At 35.2% G+C, this 22,202-nt stretch overlaps 2 protein-coding genes across 2 annotated transcripts; both read left to right on the top strand.

Annotated features, from left to right (window-relative positions):
* The first annotated feature begins 6,287 nt into the window (after window positions 1-6,287).
* On the top strand, window positions 6,288-7,226 carry LOC100943855 (olfactory receptor 4F6-like). The gene has a single exon (XM_012813987.1). It carries the CDS (start codon window positions 6,288-6,290, stop codon window positions 7,224-7,226), a length of 939 nt encoding a protein of 312 aa, XP_012669441.1.
* Window positions 7,227-12,575: 5,349 nt separating this feature from the next.
* LOC100942904 (olfactory receptor 4F4-like) lies at window positions 12,576-13,614 on the top strand. The gene has a single exon (XM_012813990.2). The coding sequence runs from the start codon at window positions 12,609-12,611 to the stop codon at window positions 13,524-13,526; it is 918 nt and encodes a 305-aa protein (XP_012669444.1). The 5' UTR covers window positions 12,576-12,608; the 3' UTR covers window positions 13,527-13,614.
* Window positions 13,615-22,202: the final 8,588 nt, after the last annotated feature.

Raw genomic sequence — 22,202 nt, 5'->3', positions numbered from 1 at the left:
ACTCAAAGATCTAGTCCCCAAGAGAAACTAACAATGGGTTGGTTATTGGCCGTCTCAGCAGCATTCCTGGGTCACCCTCCCTTGCAGCTAATTAACTTCATTCCCATTACAAAGAATCCTGTATATAGGTTTGTTTTCAGGACAATTACTTATAGACATGAAAACTAAACTATCTGAATTTCTCTTTCTCCTAAAAACGCACATTCTATGACTGAGCAGAAGGTAAGAGAGATATTTTTAATTATAAAAATCCTCCTATCGTGGTTGTTCCCCTTTCTCTATTCCTCTAAACACTCCCTTTCATTTTCTGCCCTTCTGCAAACATACATATCCAAAATATTCTCCTTTCTCAAATATTTTTGTCCTTTTATTCCACATCATCTCTCTCCTTTTTTCAAATTTCAATAATTGAAATGTATTACGTCTTATAAAATTAATTCCATACACACTCCCCTTTTGTATTTTTAATTTCTCTCCTTAGTGAGAAAATGTTTTAAGACTCAGGTGTTTCTGACATTTGTTCTTCTGAACTTATTATAAACTTCATTTTCTATTGCTCAAAGCAGACATCTGGTCTCAACTATTCCTACCCTATTTGAAAACCAGGTTCTGTTATAAACTAGAGAAAGGAAACCACAAGCCTTGATTCAATCTCTTTTCCTATTACTTTCCTCCGCATTTGACGGCTTCAGCCTAGGCTGAGAAGCTTTCAAATACAGAAAGATTCTAGCCCCATATCAGGAAGTGGTAAAAAGGGGCTGCTGGCTATGAGTCCTGAAATGGAATCGTGTGAAGACTGGCCAGTTTGCTTGAAGAAAGGGAACTGGGAAAAGAAATGCCCATTGAAAAAGAAGAAATAATCTTTTAGGAAGGGAAGGCTAATTTCTTTTTTTTCTTTTTCTTTCTTGAGACAGAGTCTTACTTTGTAGCCCTTGGTAGAGTGCTGTGTCATCACAGCTCACAGCAACCTCAAACTCTTGGGCTTAAGCAATTCTCTTGCCTCAACCTCCCAAGTAGTTGGAATGACAGGTGCCCAACACAACGCCTGCCTTTTTTTTTTTTTTTTAGAGATGAGGTCTCACTCTGACTCAGGTTGGTTTCAAACCTGTGAGCTCAGGCAATCCACCCACCTCAGCCTCCCAAGTGCTGGGATTACAGGGTGAGCCACCACATCCAGTGGGAAGGCTAATTTCACTTCAAAACAAATAGCAATTCAAGGAATATGAGAGTCTTTCCAGTAGGCTAGCAGTAGTTCTCAACCTGTGGGTTGTGACCCACAGGAACTGTATTAAAGGATGGCAGCATTAGGAAGGTTGAGAACCACTAGTAGAGTGATCCTATCAAAGAAAAATACTTCTACCTTTTTTGTAAGCTTATCTACCAAGCAGGCATAGAGCATTGTTGAAAAAGACCAATGAACTGGAATTTTGGAGCTTTGATGATTCTGGCTTTGTGAGTGTATTGCTGTGAGCACTCTGGATAATAATTTAACTTCACTGGGTTCTCTACTTGTAGAATGAAGTAATTGGACTAATTAATTTCAAAGTTCTTTCCTCCTTCTATACAAAACTATAATTCTGAGGATCTTCTTTGTTCAATATGTGCCTGCAACTCTTGTTTGAAAATATGTCTCTCTAGACCCAGAATGACTGAAACATTTTAAATCTCTGATAGGAAGATGACAAACTTCATGGAGACTTGGCTTCTGAAGAAGTCCTAGGCATTTCACTAAGTCATCAGTGTTTCCTAAGAAGACAGAAAAGCCAAACGCATGATCTTTTTCTACAAACAAGCTTTCTCAAGTCATCAAGATTTCTTCAATAATAATACATCATAATTCCAGATATTTGTAATAGAATGGGTGAGACCTTCTTCATTAATTTAAATATTCCCTGTTTTATATGACTGGGTTGTCATCAGGAAGTATGAAGCTGAATTATTATTAAATATAATTTTACAATATATTTGTGAGAGGTACCATTTTGTTTCTGATAAGAGCAATTGCTATCCATTTTTACAAAACTCTTCCACCAGGCTCATCTCCTATAGCTTAGGGGTTAGGGCTCCGGCCACATAAACCAGGGCTGGTTGGTTTGAACCCAGCCCAACCCTGCTAAACAACAATGACAACTACAACAACAGCAACAAAAGCTGGGCATCGTGGCAGGGACCTGTAGTCCCAGCTACTTGGGAAGCTGAGACAAGAGAATTGCTTACGCCCAAGAGTTTAAGGTTGCTGTGATCTGTGACTGCACAGCACTCTACCACAGGCAACATAGTGAAACTCTATCTCAAAAAGAAAAAAAAAAAAACTCATCTATCAAATAGCTCTCGAGCTATTTTATGTACCAGCCACTGTTGTATGCAGGTAATATGGCATTGTACAAAGCAAAAATGTTCCCTACACCCATCAACTTTAATATTACATTTATGAAAAGCTACAAATATTAGAACTAGGATAAATAAAACATTGCCTAGGGTAATAAAAACACAGACATATTTTTATCAGTTACTCTCTCATTTTTTAAGAGATGACTCACCTGTCAGCTGAATCACCACCAGCAGTTTCAAGTAGCCACTCCATCCCACCCACTTCACTGTCACATCTATTCACTCATGTGCTTAAACTCTTAACTTTCCCTAATATCAGTACTTTTTCTACAGATTTTTCATTGCTTTCTACTTTTGATGTGACTTCACAACAGTATATGAAAATGCAATGATAGTCCATTTTCTCAAGTATTCACAATGCATCAATGTGTATTGCTCTACACCATTACAAGAAATCTAAGTAAAAATGTGCTTCCTTTGATCATCACTTTATCTCCCTTATTTCTCCTTTAGAATTCCTCCATATTCCTCTTCCTGTCCCTCCTTTCTTTATTCTCTAACACTTTTTCTAATTCATATTCACTCTTCCTTTTTCTTTAGGTCTTCTCTCCTGCCTCTTCTTTTTTTTTTTTTAATTAAGTCATAGCTGTGTGCAACAATGCAACCATGGGGTACAGTGTGGTATTTTGATATACAATTTGAGATATTTTCATCAAACTAGTTAACATAGCCTTCATGTCATTTTCTTAGTTGTTATGTCAAGACATCTATATTCTACTTTTAGAGAGATTCACTTGTACTCTTGTAAGATAAACCATAGAGGTGATCCCTCCAATCACCCTCCTCCACCCATCCACCCCCCTCCCCTCCCCTCCCTCCTGCCTCTTCTTAACCATGCTTTTGACTCTGACTCCACCGTACTGCTTACATTCATAGTTCCATATTTTGGTTGTGATTGTCCCAATTTATAATGGTGAAAGGTCATGAGTAGATAAAATTACATGCTGTAATAGAATTTTTGAGTCTTTAGACTAAGATTATATGATTTGGGATTTCCCTTTTTGATAAACTTAATTATTAGTCACACTCCAAGAAAAACACCATTTTAGTAGTAACACCCTGGTAGTAATAGGAATGCCCAAATCTGACAAAGTAATTCAGAAGCTTTAGTTGCTTTTAATTGCTTTAAAATAGCTCTTAATGAGATTCCACCCTTATGATGTGAGTGTTGGAGTGCTTGTTTTATACGTTGCATCTTAATTTAGCAGGATAAAACATTAGAACCTAAGTACCCAATGTGATTCTTCAGCTTCAGCTTTACTTATTTATAAATAAAAGTTTACGAATTGGATGCTGAGCTTAGTAAGCTGCCAACCACCTGCTTCTCAGCAAAGTAAAGGGCATTGCCATGAAGCCTCCCAGGGATGATCTTATCAACTGTATAATGCTTCCCAGATTCATTTCCCCTCCCAAATCCTTTGTCCTATGCCCCTGTGACCTGGATGAAGTCTAGGTATAGTAGTATGAATGAACTGAAGGAGTTAAAACATTTTAAAAAATGTGCAGATAGAAAAATAACATGCTCCTTGATTTACAATAGGATTATGTCCTAATAAATCAAACATAAATTGAGAATGCATTTAATATACCTAACCTACCAAATGTCATAATTTGATTTATTTACCTTAAATATGCTCAGAATACTTACTTTAGCCTATAGCTGGGCAAAATCACCTAACACAAAGTCTATTTTATAATAAAGCATTAAATATCTCGTCTATATTGAATAGTGTACTTAAGTGCAATTTCTATTAAATGCGTATCGTTTTCTCACCATTGTAAGTCAAAAAAAATTTTAATTAAATTATAGCTGTGTACATTAATGCAATCATGGGGTACAGTGTGCTGGTTTTAGTAAAATCAAAAACTTATTAAACCATCACAAGTCAGGGACCTTCTATGTATAATTTATTAAGAAAATATACCAGAAAGAATATTTAAGGAACATGTAGGTGAGAGAAGGTAGGAAACAATGCAGAAATTGATTAAAAGGAACAAAAAAATTGCATTTTGTGGAAATAGAAAAGAAATTAAACCTACGTGTCTCCATCTGATATATATATATTCTTCCTAAAGAATTTTAAATTATATTTTTCTTATCCTATTGTACCTTATTGCCTCTATTTCTTTGATCATTCATTATGTATCTCTTCATATTTCTCATTACAACATTACAAACTTTGCTCCTTCTGAACTTGATGAGAGCACTAGAACATCTGTTTTCCTTATAGTCATTACCTGGTGACCAGAATTCAATCAGTGTGGCCATTCCCAGCCAAAGTGAAGAAGGGGCGATGCCTTCCACACTGCCTGAGTAGAATATACCAAGAAGTTTTAACTTTATGATAGTTTATACAAAGTCCAGGACCCTTTATTTAAGGACCCTGTATCTCCTGGAGAATCTCACCTATGAAAACAATTTTAGCAGTTAATGAAAATGGGTGATTGGATGCAGGAAGTAGTAAGAGTTCTTTATTAAGTTGGTCCTCTTTATTAAGTTTCTCTTCTTATAGTTATGAGTCAATTCTGGGTTTCAAACATTCTTCATTCTGTTTTCTGTGCCATTCTATGTCTAGTCAAAAAGTCTAATATGTGTATAAATATGTATACTGAAAGATACTTCAAAGCCTACAAGGAGAGTTTCAGAGCATTTTAAAGCACTAAAAAAATTCAAAAGCAACTACTGTAATTTAAAATGTTGTGCTATGCAATTTGTTTACCTTTATTACATTTAATATTTATAAGTAAAGTCTTTCTAATGCTATTATAAGCCCTTCCCTCCATGTTTATTTTAATAATACTATATTACAGTTCTTTATGTATATACATTATAATACACTTAAACCTAATGTTTGACATTTAAATTGTTTCAAGGTTATACCACTGTCAGTAAAGTATGATGAATACTTTTCTGCTGAAAACTTTTGTACAAATAGAATTCTGGAAGGAGTATTATCACACCAAAAGGTATAAATTCAAAATTCTTTTTTTTTTTTTTCAAAATTCTTAATATATGATTTTAAAATGCTTTCTTTTAGGTTTAACTTAATCTGTATTCCTTACAGGAATGTACTAAATGCCTTTCTCACTGAGCCTTTGCCAATTTTGACAATAATAGTGTAAAACTTTTTTCCAAATTAATGGAAAATTAATAGTATTACATTTTATCATATTTTTTTGCTTTCTAGGACACACACACACACATAGCTTACATTTCTCAATTCTCCCTTTATCGTTTATTCCTATATGTATTAGGGCTTGGAGATTTTTAGCTCATGGTTTGAACTCTTTCATATACTATGAAAATATCAATCTTTTGTCTCCCTATAGCATTTAAATTCAAGGACGATTAATGTGCTAGTTTGAGGTAGATTATTTTAGGCACATATAGAAATATCCTTCTGTGGTTTCTTAACTGGTATGCATTTATGTTTTCATTTTTAATTTTTATTGATTTTTTTTACTCTTGATTGCATTTTGAAAAATCATCTATTTTTATTCTCCTGAAACCCATTTCATATGCTTATATACAATCTTCCAATTTTATGCCTTTTTACATTTTTTTTAATCTTTATTCTTTTTTGCCTGAAATTTCTTGCATTTATTTGATGTATTTTTCTAACTTCTTAAGTTGCTGATAAGTTCACATAGTTGAGCAAATGAGAGCATATAACACCATACGTCACCTTTGAGTGCAATTTTGCTCATACTCCGTTAATCTTTCATACCCTGCGCTCCCATTATTTTGTAAATAGTCAACTGTCAATTAAATAAGAGATTGTTTATGTAATCAATTTTAAGTTGTTCCTTTAACATATTATTTTCAGTGCCTCTAAGTTAATTCCTTCCTTTGTTTCCTTCAGGTCACCTCACAGTTTTCCCTTCCTTCTGATTCAATGGACCAATTAAATGACTCTGTGGTAACTGAATTTGTATTACTGGGACTTGCACAATCCCTGGGAATGCAGTTTTTCCTTTCTTTCTTCTTCTCTTTATTTTACCTGGGAATTATCCTTGGAAACCTCTTCATTGTGTTCACAGTGATTTTAGACCCTCACTTACACTCCCCCATGTACTTCCTGCTGGCCAACCTGTCAGTCATTGACGTGGGCCTTTCATCTACCACAGTTCCTAGGATGATCTCTGATCTTTTCACTGACTGTAAAGTCATTTCTTTCCACAACTGCATGATACAAATGTTCTTTATCCATGTTATGGGAGGAGTTGAGATGGGGCTGCTGATAGCCATGGCATATGACAGGTACACAGCCATCTGTAAGCCTCTCCACTATCTAACTATTATGAACCCCAAAATGTGCATGCTCTTGGTGGTAGCTGCTTGGGTCATTGGGGTGATTCATGCTGTGTCTCAGTTTGTTTTTGTTATAAATTTACCCTTCTGTGGCCCCAATAATGTGGGGAGCTTTTACTGTGATTTTCCTCGGGTTATTAAACTTGCATGCATGGACACTTACAGACTAGAATTTGTAGTCACTGCCAACAGTGGCTTCATATCTATGGGCACCTTCTTTTTCTTAATTGTGTCATACATCTTTATTCTGGTCACTGTCCGACAACATTCTTCGAATGATTTATCCAGAGCATTCTTTACTTTGTCAGCTCACATCACTGTAGTGGTTCTGTTTTTCGCTCCATGCATGTTTCTCTATGTGTGGCCTTTCCCTGCTAAGTCATTGGACAAGTTTTTTGCCATTGTGGACTTTGTTGTCACCCCTGTCTTAAATCCTGCCATCTATACTTTACGGAACAAAGATATGAAGGTGGCAATGAGAAGGCTGAGTAGACAGGTTGTAAGTTCTAGGGAGATGAACTAACAGATTTCCTTGAAAAGAGCACAGGATGAAAGTCAAGAACCATCAAGACCCCCATCGCCACCAAAAACACTACAAAATGTGTATATTTCTATTATTGCCTTAAAAAACTGAGAAATCTTCAGAGAAGGCAGTATTGAAGCTAAGAATTTTATTTCAGATGAAGTTGCAGCAATTTTTGTTAATCATCAATAATAAAATTCTATATATTTCTATATAACCTGTATGCCTAAATTGTAGTTACCAACTATGACTACATTCATTTATAATGTGGTTATTTTGTATCATATGAATACATATGCATCTGTAATTTACCTCTACTTATTAGTATCTTTATACTGATAATAGATATCACTGGAAATTAATAAATGTTTCTTATGGAAATTAAGTGAATCCAATGGATAAAATATGGGTTTATATAAACCAATGGAAGTTAAAATCAAGGAAGAAATAATTCTCATTTTAATTATACTTTAAGTTAGATGACTAAGAAAGTAGGTGCTATGTTACAACTCAATTATCATTTTCACTATGATCATTGATATATGTTGTACAATGTTACTTTAGAACTTGACTCTAGCACTTTGTATTATGCAAAATTTGTCTACATTCCACTTTTTTAATGGCACAGTGCTATTCCCTTTACAGTCTTCCCCAAGTATTTCTTGATTCACTCTTAAAAAGCATCTATAGTTCTAAAAATATTTCAAATACCTTATTTCCTAGAGCAGGGTACCCCATTTAGATCTCAGAAACTTACTTAATGTGCCTGCTCTTAAGCTAAGGTGCTTAGGACAAAGAAGATGATTGATGTCTTTCAGTTAAAACCTGGAAAGTCTGGTGGTCAAAGCACAATGGAAACATCACTTGGATGTACACAGATTTCAAGAACATTAACTGCGGCGACTCAGGTCATTGAAGGTGCAAAATAAAATGAGGTTATACGTGAAACCTGAGACTTTTTTATTATTGGTTAAAGTATTTATCCTATATTTTCTACACACGTGGATCTTCAAAATTCTATGCTATCCTCTTATATAAAATCTAAGTATTATTCACTTTCTTATCAACCTTTCTGGATTTTGTTTTATTTGTTTATTTTTTTTAATATATTTTTGAGGCAGAGTCTCACTCTCTCACCCTGGGTAGAGTGCCATGGTGTCATAGGTCACAGCAACCTCAAACTCTTGAACTTAAGAAATGTACTTGCCTCAGCCTCCCAAGTAGCTGGGGCAACAGGCATCCACCACAATACCCAACTAACTCTTCTATTTTTAATAGAGATGAGGTCTCACTCTTGCTCCAGCTGGTCTCAAATTCTTGAGCTCAGGTAATCCACCTGCCTTGGCCTCCCACAGTGGTAGGATTTCAGGCATGAGAACCATTCTTGATTTTAATTTTACAACTTCATTTTATTTGTCTTACTATTAATATAATTCTTTTAAAGTCACCTTTAGACTCAGTGAGACAATAACAATATCTAAATGGTCCAAGAAATGATGGCAATATTCATTAACTCAAGAAGATTCTGTGTGTTTCCTTGAATAGCCAAGGGAAAACTTGTGAAACTATAAGTTAGTTTCAGTACTCAAATCTCAGGCTGACTATTCCCAGATCTCTTAACCTGGTCACTTTCATAAAAGGCTCTTAATTAATCAAGTGGCTTACTAAAGAGGAAATGTAACATAAATACTTTTCTCTTGAAAATTTTATGCTTTGAGAGAGTACAAGTAAAAGGAAATCTGTACCCCTCTTTATCAGAAAATAACTGTAATCTCTTCCAGTTATGAAGAAGGTAGGTGGAAAGATAAAATTGAAATATATTAGTGGAACTAACCAAATTGTAGCACATTATTGACAATGATATGCTTCTACTGCTAGGAATCCATTCTACAGAATTCAATTGTTTACATTCAGGGAAAATAGAAAAATGATTGGCTTAAATACTTAGAAGAATTAATAATACTCTTTGCAGGATAGCCCTTGTTATACATGTTACACTGGCAACAATCATCAAATCCTTTGCCTGACTCTTCTAGGCTAATTTATTCTTTCCTCTCTATTTAGGGGTCTTTCTCCCCATCTTCCCCAAATGCATTGTTTCCTTGCCCACCTTCTTCCATCCCTTTTATAATCCCACCGAAACTTAGTTTTGAATATATCTCTCACATAAAAGTACAAAACGTATTTGTAGAGTTGTGGGAATTTTGAGTTTTAGATGGAATCAACTCATTTTTCAAAAGCAGAAAAACTAAGTCCCAGAGACCTTTGAATGACATGCCTGAAATCACAGTGAATTTGTGTTAGACCCCAAGACCCTGACTTCCATCTCAGTGAGACTTACAGAAATACAATTGTTGTTGGTTTTTTTATTTTTAAGAGGGATAAAAGATGTTTAAGAAATGCATATAACACTCTGATGGTTGAATTCCAAGCTTACACTAGGGCATAGGAAATAATTTTTTTATTCAGCTATGGTTGGCCCTTCATGTTTGCTACCAAGTGTGTGAGATTCTGGAGAACTCCTTTAATAAACCTAAACTTAATGTTTAACTTAGAATCAATAACAACTCTTCTAAAACTTCTTGATCATTTTTGAAGGGTTAGAAGTGAGCTTTGAGAGGACTATGGTAGTGAAGGATCTTTGTAGCTGAGGATCCCATATTATCACTCTTCCCCCACAGCAGCATAAACTTGGGATACTTTATTAAGTGTGAAAGAAATTCCTTTTGCTGAAGTATAGCATTCCTAAATTCTTACTTGCTACCTTGATAGAAAGTCTTTTTGTTACAGATGAAAAGAATATTTGGCTTAATCACCATTCTTTGTATATTTCTTATGGAGATATAATTGCAAGTTTGTGCTTTTCTATCAATGAAAAGAAATAGTTTCATACTACTAAATATCTAAGGTCAATTCTACTGTATACTTCAGTTATAAAGAAACATCTCAACCAGTCATGTCAAGAAATTATCTCACAATAGAAACCCCATCCTCTTGATTTTTAATGATTAGTGTGGTTACATTTCTTACCGTGCTAGGCAGAAGACAATTAAAGTGAATGCTCATGACTTATTTCACTATTGGACTTTATTCTTAAGAAGAAAGTTAGAATCACTAAATTTTCATAGGACTTTGAAAACAACAATATGGTGTTTGGGTGGGTAGGGATAGGGAATGAGATTCCAAGTAATGAAGAGAAAAGTATGATTTCTGAGGGAAGGTGAGGGGGTGGATGGGGGGAGGGAGGGTGATTGGTGGGGTCACCTCTATGGTTTATCTTACAAGGGTACAAGTGAATCTTTCTAAAAGCAGAGTATGAATGTCTTAACTCAAAACTAAGAAAATGACATGAAGGTTGTGTTAACCAGTTTGATGAGAGTATTTCAAAATGTATATGAAAATAGCACACTGTACCCCATGATTGCATTAATGTACACAGTTATGCTATAAGAAATAAAAAAGGAAAAAAGAAAAGTATGATTTCTAAGAGCTATGGAATAACTGTGATTAAGAAAATGGCAAAAGCAAATAATAGTATTCTTCAAAAAACACTGGAAAGTATAACTCTGCATGTCTTCATGTCTCCCATGGAACATTATCCCTCAATTTCCTCTTCTCTCTTTTACATCTTACTTGACAATTAATTCTTATACCTAATCCATGAAGTATTCTCATGGCTGTGTTTCACCATCAGGATACCTTTCATCTGTTTCTTCACATCACTGCAAAACTTCTTAAAACAGAACATATTTTCTTTCTCAATACACCATTGAAATGGCTCAGTCAACTCATGTCTAATAGTCACTGTTCAGTCTCCCTCCCAGCAGACAGCAACTGGCCAAGGGCGTTCCACCAACACCTCCACATGCCTAAGCAATTATCATGATCCTTTACCTCCTTCCTGATTTATTCCTGCTCCTAAAATTGATCTGTGTGCTACATATTTTATGATAGCATTTATTTATGAGTATTATCAAAGTGACACTTTGGCTCCCACCTGTAATCCTAGCACTTTGAGAGGCTGAGGTAGGTGGTGAGGTTCTTCAACTCAGGAGTTTGAGATCAGCCTGAGCAAAAGGGAGCCCCCACCTCTACTAAAAATAGAAAAACTAGCTGGACACTGTGGTGGGCACTTATAGTTCCAGCTATTTAGGAGGCTGAGGTAAGAGGATTGTTTGAGCCCCAGAGTTTGAGGTTACTGTGAGCTATATAATGCCACAGCACTCTACCTCAGCTAACAGAGAAAGACTGTCTCAAAAACAAAACAAAAAAAGTTAAAGCCATCAAAATGTTCCAAATTATTCAGAATGAAAACATTGGAATGATATTTTTTCATCTTCCACATCTTACTGACAAATTTTCTGTTGTTACTGCCTCGATGATGGCTATTCTATATTGACCGCATACTATGTGCTAGGAGACTGATATACATGCTCACTTCCAATCCTCAGAGCACTCCTATGAAGTAGTTCTGCTATCACTCATCTTTTCCAGATATGGCCATAAGACTTAAAGCATTTAAGTGATTTGTCCAAGGTTACTCAGCTACATAGTGAAGAGAGGATGTGAATCCAGGTCTCACAGCACACAAGTTCACATCTTAGCCATTATAATGTGCTGCTTGATGGGCCCTCACAAATCTTCACTTATCCCTTTCCTGTTCACACAACCACAACCTGCAGTTATTACCATTGTTGATTTTAAAATAATCACTTGGCGTTATTTCCAAGTTCCCCTCTTAAGGGTTCATTTAACTCTCCTTTCCAATTTTAACTCCTATTAACTCTTTCCCACTTTCTCTCATGTAAACTTTGTTACATTTTTTCCATTCTACCTTTGAATTGCCATTCTTTTGTCCTCTCTCACTTTTTAAATTTTAGACTTCTGATGTTCCCTTTCTTTTCAATGGTTTCATCTTTCATTGCATTTTGACATGTCTCTTTTTCTCCTAAGAATGTTAATATCACCAAATGATATAGGATATTTACTACAGAATATAAACTGTCTTGAATTCAGAGAAAAAGGAGATTAAATACAGGATAATGGTATGGACTTAATCTTGCAGAGAAAGCAGTATAAACAATGGTATCTTATTAGGAATAACATACTTAACATGAGTGGGAATGCTGAGAAGACTGTAATAACTGAACTCTAAAGCATAGATAGCCAAAAGAGTAGTGTGGGATAAATTATGAGTTTAGGTTGTTGAATTCTGAAAGCCTTTATGTAATAAACTATATATTACGTCATTATAAGAGTGAGCAGAATGTTACAAAATGAGGCTTTGAATTTGATAATTCTGACTTCCTTCTCATTCTCTTCTTCAAGGCAGCTACAGAGACTATTTCCTGGAATGAATCACTGAGTAAAACAAATCACTCCATGGTGTCTGAGTTCATTTTACTGGGACTTTCCAATTCTTGGGAACTCCAGGTTTTCCTATTTGTGTTGTTTTGTGCACTCTATGGCGGAATTGTGTTTGGAAACCTTCTTATTGTCATAACGGTGGCTTCCAACTCCCGCCTTCACTCCCCCATGTACTTCTTCCTAGCCAACCTCTCACTTGTTGATCTGTCTCTGTCTTCAGTCACAGCCCCTAAGATGATCACTGACTTCTTCAGTCAGCACAAAGTCATCTCTTTCAAGGGCTGCCTTGCTCAGATATTTCTCCTTCACTTTTTTGGTGGGAGTGAGTTAGTGATCCTCATAGCCATGGCATTTGACAGATACATAGCAATCTGTAAACCTCTACACTACACTACAATTATGAGTGACAAGGTTTGTATTGGCATTGTGGCTGCAGCATGGGGGATTGGCTTCCTCCACTCAGTGAGCCAGCTGGCCTTTGCAGTGTGCTTGCCCTTCTGTGGTCCCAATGAGGTTGATAGCTTTTATTGTGACCTTCCCAGGGTAATCAAACTCGCTTGTACAGATACCTACAGGCTAGATATCATGGTCATTGCTAACAGTGGTGTGCTCACTGTGTTTTCTTTCATTCTCCTAATCATTTCCTACACTATTATTCTAATGACCATCCAGTATCACCCTTCAGGAAGGTCATCCAAGGCTCTGTCCACTCTGAGTGCTCACATCACAGTAGTTCTTTTGTTCTTTGGACCATGTATCTTTATTTATGCCTGGCCATTTCCTATCAAGTCATTAGATAAATTTCTTGCTGTGTTTTATTCTGTGGTCACTCCTTTCTTGAATCCAATTATATATACACTGAGAAACAAAGACATGAAAACTGCAATGAAATGGCTGAGCCAATGGAATGTGAATTCTAGTGTAAATTTTTAGGCCTTATATAACTATAAGATTAATCTGAGATAATGACATATAGTGAAGTTGGTAAATTATTTATTAAAGCTTATGAAAATTGTACCTTCCATTCTGATATAACTTAATAATTATAGAAGAGCTTTTACATATGTTGCCTCAGTTTGTCCTTCAACAATGTTATATGTTATGTTTTTAGTTACAGATGCAAACTAATGTCATGCTTTCAAAACATTATCTCACTTCTCAGAACAATGAAAGGCATACATTTGTTAGCCCTTATATATATCTGTGCCTTCCTGGCTCAGCTTGAGTTTAATAGAAAAAGTAATAGAAACTATCCTGGATTATAAAATTTCTTAAATTTTATTTGGCTCATTTTCTTTAAAAAACTTCAAGAAAAATGAATTGGAGCTCAGTGCCTATAGCTCAGCAGCTTGGACACAAGCTGCATACACCAGAGCTGGTGGGTTCAAATCCAGCCTGGGCCTGCCAAACAACAATGATAACTACAACCAAGGGCAGCACCCTTGACTTAGTGAGTAGGGCACCAGCCCCATATACCAAGGGTGGCATGCTTGAACCTGGCCCAGGCCAAACTGCAATGAAAACTACAACCAACCAAAAAATAGCCAGGCATTATGGTGGGCACCTGTAGTCCCAGCTACTTGGGAGGCTGAGGCAAGAGAATTGCTTAAGCCCAAGAGTTTGAGGTTAATGTGAGCTGTGATGCCATGGCACTCTACCCAGAGTGACAGCTTCAGACTCTGTTTCAAAAAAAATAAAATAAAAATAAATTGCCTCATGCCCAACTCAAAAATATACTTAGTGATAAAGAGCTATGTGTCAACTTTTAAAAGGTAGAAAATAGAAACTCTTCTCATTGCAATAGTTTATAATTCATGTCCTACCACTATAACAGCCCATAGTGAATGGGCTATACCCATTCATGTCCTACCACTATAACAGCCCATGAGTGAATTTTTAGGAGTGATATGAAGAATAAATCTGCCAATGTGGAATTTGGGCCTGGAGGCCTTGGACATCCTGTGTATATGACAATAACTCATAAGCAGTAAAAAGAATTTAGAGTTGTCCGATCTCTTAACATTGCGATAAAATGTATATGTCTTGAATCTATGTGATTTTTCCAGCTAACTTTTAAAAGCACAGGCCAGGCTTTAAAGTTGAAAAAATCTGGGTTTAATTCTGTTTACTACTTATTAATTATACTTTTGAATACCTTACTTATTTTTTGTAAGTTTTAGTTTTCACATTTGTAAAAGGGGGATAGTAATACCCACTACATATGGCTATAATGAGGTATGAGACAATAGATATCAGTCAGATAGCACAATTTGTGGCATATCCAGCACTCAATAAATATTAAGTACTATTATAATTACTATATAAGTCCTATATATCAACAAAGCCAAACATTCTCAACTTTTATTTTTTCCCAACATACTGTGGGGTATAACACATTCTAATCTTAACACACAATGTTGGAGCATTGTAGAATATTAAATATTCTAAGAAGTAAAAAATGTGGCTCGGCACCTATAGCTCAACCGGCTAAGGCGCCAGCCACGTACGCCTAACGTGGCGGGTTCGAATCCCCAGCCCAGACCTGCCAAACAACAATGACGGCTGCAACCAAAAAATAGCCGGGCGCTGTGGCGGGCGCCTGTGGTCCCAGCTACTTGGGAGGCGGAGGCAGGAGACTCGCTTGAGCCCAGGAGTTGGAGGTTGCTCTGAGCTGTAATGCTACGGCACTCTACCCAGGGGAACAGCCTGAGGCTCTGTCTCAAAAAAAAAAAAAAAAGAAGAAGTAAAAAATGTAATTTGTGAAAATGTGCCTTCTATTAATAAATAAAGAGAGTCAAATGATAAGAAAAATAAATAATGTTAACTCCAGGAAAAATAAAATAGAAAAATCTATGCATAGATTAAAACACATAATAAAATTAGTAATTATATCTCAGATCAGTGGGAAAAAGAAGGACCTATTAATGGGATGGTAGTCTAAACAGATAAGGATACGGGAAAAGATATATTGAATATATTTGTCATACCATTAGTGCTCTAAAATAACCTACAAAATACATCTTAAGTGAAAACAAGCTGCAAAAGAATATCTCTATAATACTATTTTTTTTGTTTTAAAACAGAGATATACATATATTTATGTAATATATAATATTTATATGTGATTTATAAATATATATTTTATAAATTTTTTGATAAACAACTTTAAATGGTAAAAAAATAATAATAAAATGTTTTCCCCTGGCAGGAGAAGGAAGTAAGACAACGTACAGGGATGGAAGCTAGGCTTTTCTGAGTATGTCTCATAGGGTTTGACTTTATAATTACATAACTATTCTACATACTTAAAAGTGAAATCAAATCAATAGAAAAAAGTTCAATCTCTACCCATCAAGGTCAAACCAAAACAAAGTGATTTAATAGCATTTTAATTATATAGTATAACATCAGAGAAAAGAATTCTTTCATTGAACAGTAAAACACAGTCAAAATACCATGAGTTATATCCTAAGGACAAAACATGAAAAGAACTCAAACTGTCTACTTGTTGGTAGAGTAAGATTAGTTTTACTATTTTAAAAATATTGTATGAAAAGTTCTGACATTTAAGTTTGTGAACTTGTCCTAGAAAAAGTACTATATACCTCACTGCTGAATATCATTCCAATCACCTTCAAAGTACTTCCTTTGGGAAGCTAAGCACCAATGCCAGCACCCAGTGGAACTCTTTTGGAAAGATCATCAAAGAATTTTAGAACTCTTTTCTGGAATGACCATCAAAGTTATCACTGTACTTATGCAATAACAATAAACACCACTCAGCAAGACACCACCACATCAACAGGAACATAGCTGTGAGAAACTGATATGTCAAGGTTATGAAACCTTACTAAGTTGTTTGTACAGTGCCAACATAAGCATATAGTGGCAAGTTTGTGAGCTTCATTTCATACAACTTCATCTTTGATGGTCTTTCCTGAAAGAGTTCCAAAATTGCTTCAAGAATGAACTAAGTGTTGGCATCAGTACATAGTTTCCTAAGAGGAGTACTTCAAGGTGACCATAGTGATATTCAGCAATGAGGTATGTAGCACTTTTACTAGAATGACTTGGAAAACTTAATTGTCAGACTTCATATATTGAGATAAAGCAAATAAATAATATGTCATACCAACAAAAATCAATATTTTCAGCATGAGATAAAGAAGATACAAAAAAAGCAGCTAAGTACATAATCTGTGTTCTGAAACTTTATTTAGAAATTAAAGGTTACGATAATGTTTAATAATTATAAAGTAATAATTTATTTTTATTTTACTAAAAATTTAAGGATTTCTTAACTCTATCCACTGAAAAGGCATAGCAGCAATGACAGCACAGTGGCAGTAAACATGTCCAATGCCCTTGTGTGGTTTCAAATACTATTCTCCACTAAAAAAAAAAAAAAAATAGGGCTTCTTAGTATTTATTTTGCCTTTCTTATGTGATAATTTCAGGGGGCAGATAATCAAACAATTGATGAAGAAAAAAAAATTTTTTGAAAACAGAGTCTCACTCTGTCACCCTCAGTAGAGTGTCATGGGTCACAGCTCACAGCAACCTCTAACTCTTGGACTTAAGTGATTCTCTTGCATCAGCCTCCCAAGTAGCTGGGACTACTGACACCTGCCAAAACGCCCAGCTATTTTTTTGTAGTTGTTGTTGCAGTTGTCATTGTTGTTTAGCAGGCCCATGCCAGGTTCAAACCCACCACTCTTGGTGTATGTGGCTGGTGTCCTAACCACTGAGCTACAAGCACTGAGCCTGAAGAAAATTTTTAATAGAAATAAAAAATAAATTAAAAAAAAAGAAAATTTAACCAGAAAAAAAAAAACAAAAAAAAAGAAAATTTTTAATAGAAAAATTCAAGTTAATAATTGCATAAGGAATTATCGAATTAGAAAATCACCACTTTGCAGCTCTTAATGATATAATAGGTCTAGGACAGTAGCCAACAGAAGTTGAAACAATTGAGTAGCAGTTTCAGAAGAAAATTTATTTTTGTTTTTTGGGGGGTTTTTTTGTGTGTGTGCTAAATAACGTTTATTGGTAGCTTTATTGCCTATTCAGAAGAAAACTTGTAAGGAATGGATCAGCTGAGTCCATTAATCAATTTTCAAATCGTATGGAATAAAGTATAATATAAAGTATTTAGAACTAGCTGGAAATGAGCCCAATTAATAAAGATTCCCTATTTAATGATAGTAGACAGAAAATATGTGGAAGAGAGAAACATGCAAAAACACTATGAGGATTTCAAAAGATATATATAAGGTATGTAATATTTAACAAGACAAATGGCCTGGATTATTTAGCAAATACACTGAATAAGTACAAGTGGGGAAAATTGGTATAGATTAAAAGAGACAGAAAGTACATATCCCCCAATGCAATATTAAACCTTGTTTAGGTCCTGACTCAAACCAACTTTAGCAAATGTTTTTAAGATGATCAGGAAAATCTGAACAAGAACTAGTACTTGATAATATCAGATATAGATAGACATAATAATAGACAAGAAAAAAGGAAAGGAAGGAAGGAAGGAAAGAAAAGAGAGAGAGAACGGAAAGAGAGAGGGAAAGAAAGAAGAAGGAGGGAGGGGGGCAGAGGGAAGGAGGTAAGAAAAGAAAAATATAAAAGACAGGTAGGCACTAAGGAACTAAGACTGCACATGGAAAAACATTGTTCATTGACATGAGGCTAACATCCAGCATAACATTTCCCCCCATAGTGTATTAATTCTCACCATAATCAAAAGGCTGAAAAGTCAGGCATGTGGAAATTGCTAAGAGACAAGGAAGACAGTAGAGCTTCTAGCAAGCTCATCTGTTGAGGAGCCAAAAACCAGAGATGAGGACTACTGAGGCAGCAAGGACATGAGGAGCAGAGTCTTCTGTGTGTAGAGTTCATTGAGTCTTCTAATATGTAACATGATATATCTCTACTTATTTTCACCTTCTTTAATTTCTCTCAGTAATGTTGTTGTAATTTTCAATGCACAATTTTGTTAAATATAATCCTGACTTGTTTTGATATTATTATAACTGGAGATGATTATTAACTTCATTTCCAAGTACATGCTACTAACATGCAATATAACTTTTGATATTATATCCCATAATCTTGCTAAATTCATGCATCAGATCTAGCAATTCCTTGGTAGATATATTAGTATTTTCTACAGAAATAATGAGATGATCCACAAATAGAAAGTTTTTCCAAAATTTTTATTTCTTGTTCATCTTTTTATTGTCTCATTACAATGCCTAAGACTTCCAGTACAATGATGAATAGAAGTTCTAGGACAAGAGATTCTTGCCTTGTTGCAAATCTCAGAAGAAAAGTTTTCCTTTCTTTTAAACAAATTTGTCAATTTCATCCACACTGTTAAATGTATTGCCATAAAATTTCTCCCAATATTCCATTTTGATCATATTAAGGCCGTTAGGATCTTCGCTGATATCTCCTCTTTCATCCTAAAGATTGTTTATTTTTTTTATTAACCCAGATAAGGATTTATCAAATGTATTAAACAGTTTGAAGATTCAACTTTTGACTTGGTAAATTGTGGTAGCTAATTTTATGTGTCAACTTAGCTAGGCCTCAATGCCCAAATACTTGTTCAAATGCTAATCTAAATGTTGCTGTAAATGTCTTTTTTAGATAAAATTAGCATGTATATCAGCAGTCTTTGAGTAGATTACCCCCTATAGCGTGGGGGCCACAGCCAGTCAGTTGAAAGTCTTGAGAAAAAAAAAAATGAAATTCTGCCTCCAGAATGCCTTTGAACTCATACGCTTCAATCTCATTCAGCTGCAACATCATTTCTTCCCTTGGCTTAAGGTCTTCGAACAGTCATATTTAAACTTGTCAGCCTCCTTAACTGGTTGAACCAATTCTTAAAATAAATACATACACATATTCTCTATTGTTTATATCTCTCTGGAGAACCCTGACTAATACATTAATCTACTATATTTTATCTATTTTCTATTTCATTTTTGCTCTTGTCTGTACTACTTTTCTTTTGTTTGGATTTAATTTGCTTCTCTTGTTTTAGCTTCTTTTTAAGTATGTATTAAGGTATAATTAACAAATAAAAATTGTATGCGTTTAAAGTGTATGACTTAATTTTTTGATATATGTATACACTGTGATATAATTGCCAATCAGACTAATTGACATAACTGTCACCTCACTTAGTTATTTCAATGTGGTTGCATGAGGTGAGAACACAAGATCTACCTTCTAAGCAAATTTAAAGCATACAATACAATATTGTTAACTATATTCACATTGCCGTACTTAGGCATCTTGAATGCATTCATACTGCATATCTGAAAATTCGTACCCCTTAACAAATATCTCCTCATATCACCTTTTCCTCAACCCCTAGCAGCAATTATTGTACTCTATACTCTCGACTTCCATGAGATTGACTATTTTATAAAATATTCCACATATAAGTGAGATCATGCAGTATCTATCTTCCTGTGTCTGGGTCATTCACTTAACATAACGTCTTCCAGGTTCATCCACATTGTTGCAAAAAGATGGATCTCCTTTTTTTTTTTTTTTAAGATGGAGTCTCACTCTGTTGCCCCATGCTATGGTGCATGGCATCAGCCTAGCTCATAGCAACCTCAAACTCCTGGGTCCAAATAATCCTCCTGCTTCAGCCTCCCAAGCAGCTGGGACTACAGGCAGCCACAACACCCAGCTAGTTTTTCCCTTTTCAGTAGAGGTGGGATCTCCCTCTTGCTCAGGCTGGTCTATTAACTCCTGAGCTCAAGTGATTCTTGAGCCTCGGCCTCCCAGGGTGCTAGGATCAAAGGTGTGAGCTACCACACTCGGACTGGATCTCCTTTTTTAAAAAGGCTACATATTATTTCCTTTCATTATGTAGGTGTATCACATTTCTTCACCCATTCATTTGTGGGCACTTAGGTTGTTTCCCTGTGTTAAGAATTGTGAATGATGCTGCAGTGAACATGGGAGTGCAGATAGCTCTTGGAAATACGAATTTTGTTTCTTTTAAATAAACACTGAGACTTGATAAAGCTACATCATTTAGTGGGTTTTTTTTTTTAACTTTTTGTGCCATGTACTAGCTTTGTAATGGCTGTATTTTCACATATTTTCACCAACCATGAATGAAAGAGTCCCATTTATTTGCATTCTCTCCAGCCTTTCTTTATCTTTTGTCTTTCTGATAACAGACATTCTCTAGATGTGAGGTAATATTACACTTTGGTTTTGATTTGTATTTCTCTGGTAATTTGTGATATTGAGTATTTCTTCATACACTTGGCTATTATATGTTATCTTTTGAGAAACGTCTGCCTAGGTCCTTCACCCATTCTTTTTCATTTTTTATTTATAATTACTATGGGTGCATAATAGTTGCATAGATTTACATGATATATGTGATATTGAATGCCTATTCTTGCTATTGAGTCTTTTTTGCTATTGGGTAATATGATTTTCCTGTATATTTAGGATATTGTCCTTTTTCCAAACATATGGTTTGTGAATATTTTCTCCAAATTCTTAAGTTGCCTCTTCTTCACTCTGTTAATTGTTTTCTGTATAGAAGCTTTTATAGAAGCAATGCCACTGGTCTATTTTTGCTTTTGTTACCTAAATTTGGGGTCATATCCAGAAAATTACTGCCCAGAAAAATGTCAAGAAGATTTTTCTTTATGTTTTCTTTTAATACTTTTACCATGTCAGATCTTATGTTTTAAGTATTTCATTCATTTTGGGTTACTTTATGTATAGTATGAGAGAAGGATTTAATTTCATTTTTCTGCATGTGGATATCCAGTGTTTGTAATACCATTTATTGAAGAGACTATTTTTCACCAAATGTGTTCTTAACACCTTGGTCAGGCAATTTTGGAACTCTTTTACTGGAATGGCCATTATGGCTATGGTCACGGCCATGGTCATATGAAGTCTGACAATTAAGTTGACGAACTCATCCTAGAAACAGTGCATTGAAGGATGGACTAGGTGTTGGCATTTGTGCATAGCTTCCCAAAGGGAGTACTTTGAAAGTGACTGTAGTGATATTTAGCAATGAGGTGTGTAACACCTTTTCCTGGATGAGTTCACAAACTTTGTTATCCAACCTCATATATCATGGAGTGCTGTTCAGACATAAAAAGGAATGAAATGATGTCTTTTGCAGCAACTTGGATGGAACTGGAAACCATTATCCAGTGGTTTGTTGTCCAATGGACAAACAAATACCACATATTCTCACTTACAAGTGGGAGTTAATTGAAGGGTGTATGTAGTATATGATTATAAAGTAGTGTGATGGACATTGGAAACTAATAAGATTGAGAATGGGTGAGGGGTGAAGAATAAAAATTGCCTATTAAGTAAAATGTGTACTATGCCTGTGGTGGATACACTAAAACCCCTACCTTTAGCATTTTACAATTTATCCATGTAACAAAAACACTTGTACCCCTGAATCTTTTGATATAAAAAAAAGACAAAACCAACATTTAAAACTAAAACAAGAGACAGCACCGGGGCAAGTGAGAGCCAGATGGGCCCTGGGTGACTCGATGCCTCACTGAGGAAAAATAACTGAAC

Source organism: Otolemur garnettii, unplaced genomic scaffold, assembly GCF_000181295.1.
Source record: "Otolemur garnettii isolate 467f Iridium unplaced genomic scaffold, OtoGar3 scaffold00420, whole genome shotgun sequence".
Taxonomy (NCBI): Eukaryota; Metazoa; Chordata; class Mammalia; order Primates; family Galagidae; genus Otolemur; species Otolemur garnettii.
The sequence above is the reverse complement of the archived record's forward strand: the minus strand, read 5'-3'. Positions and strand labels throughout refer to the sequence as shown.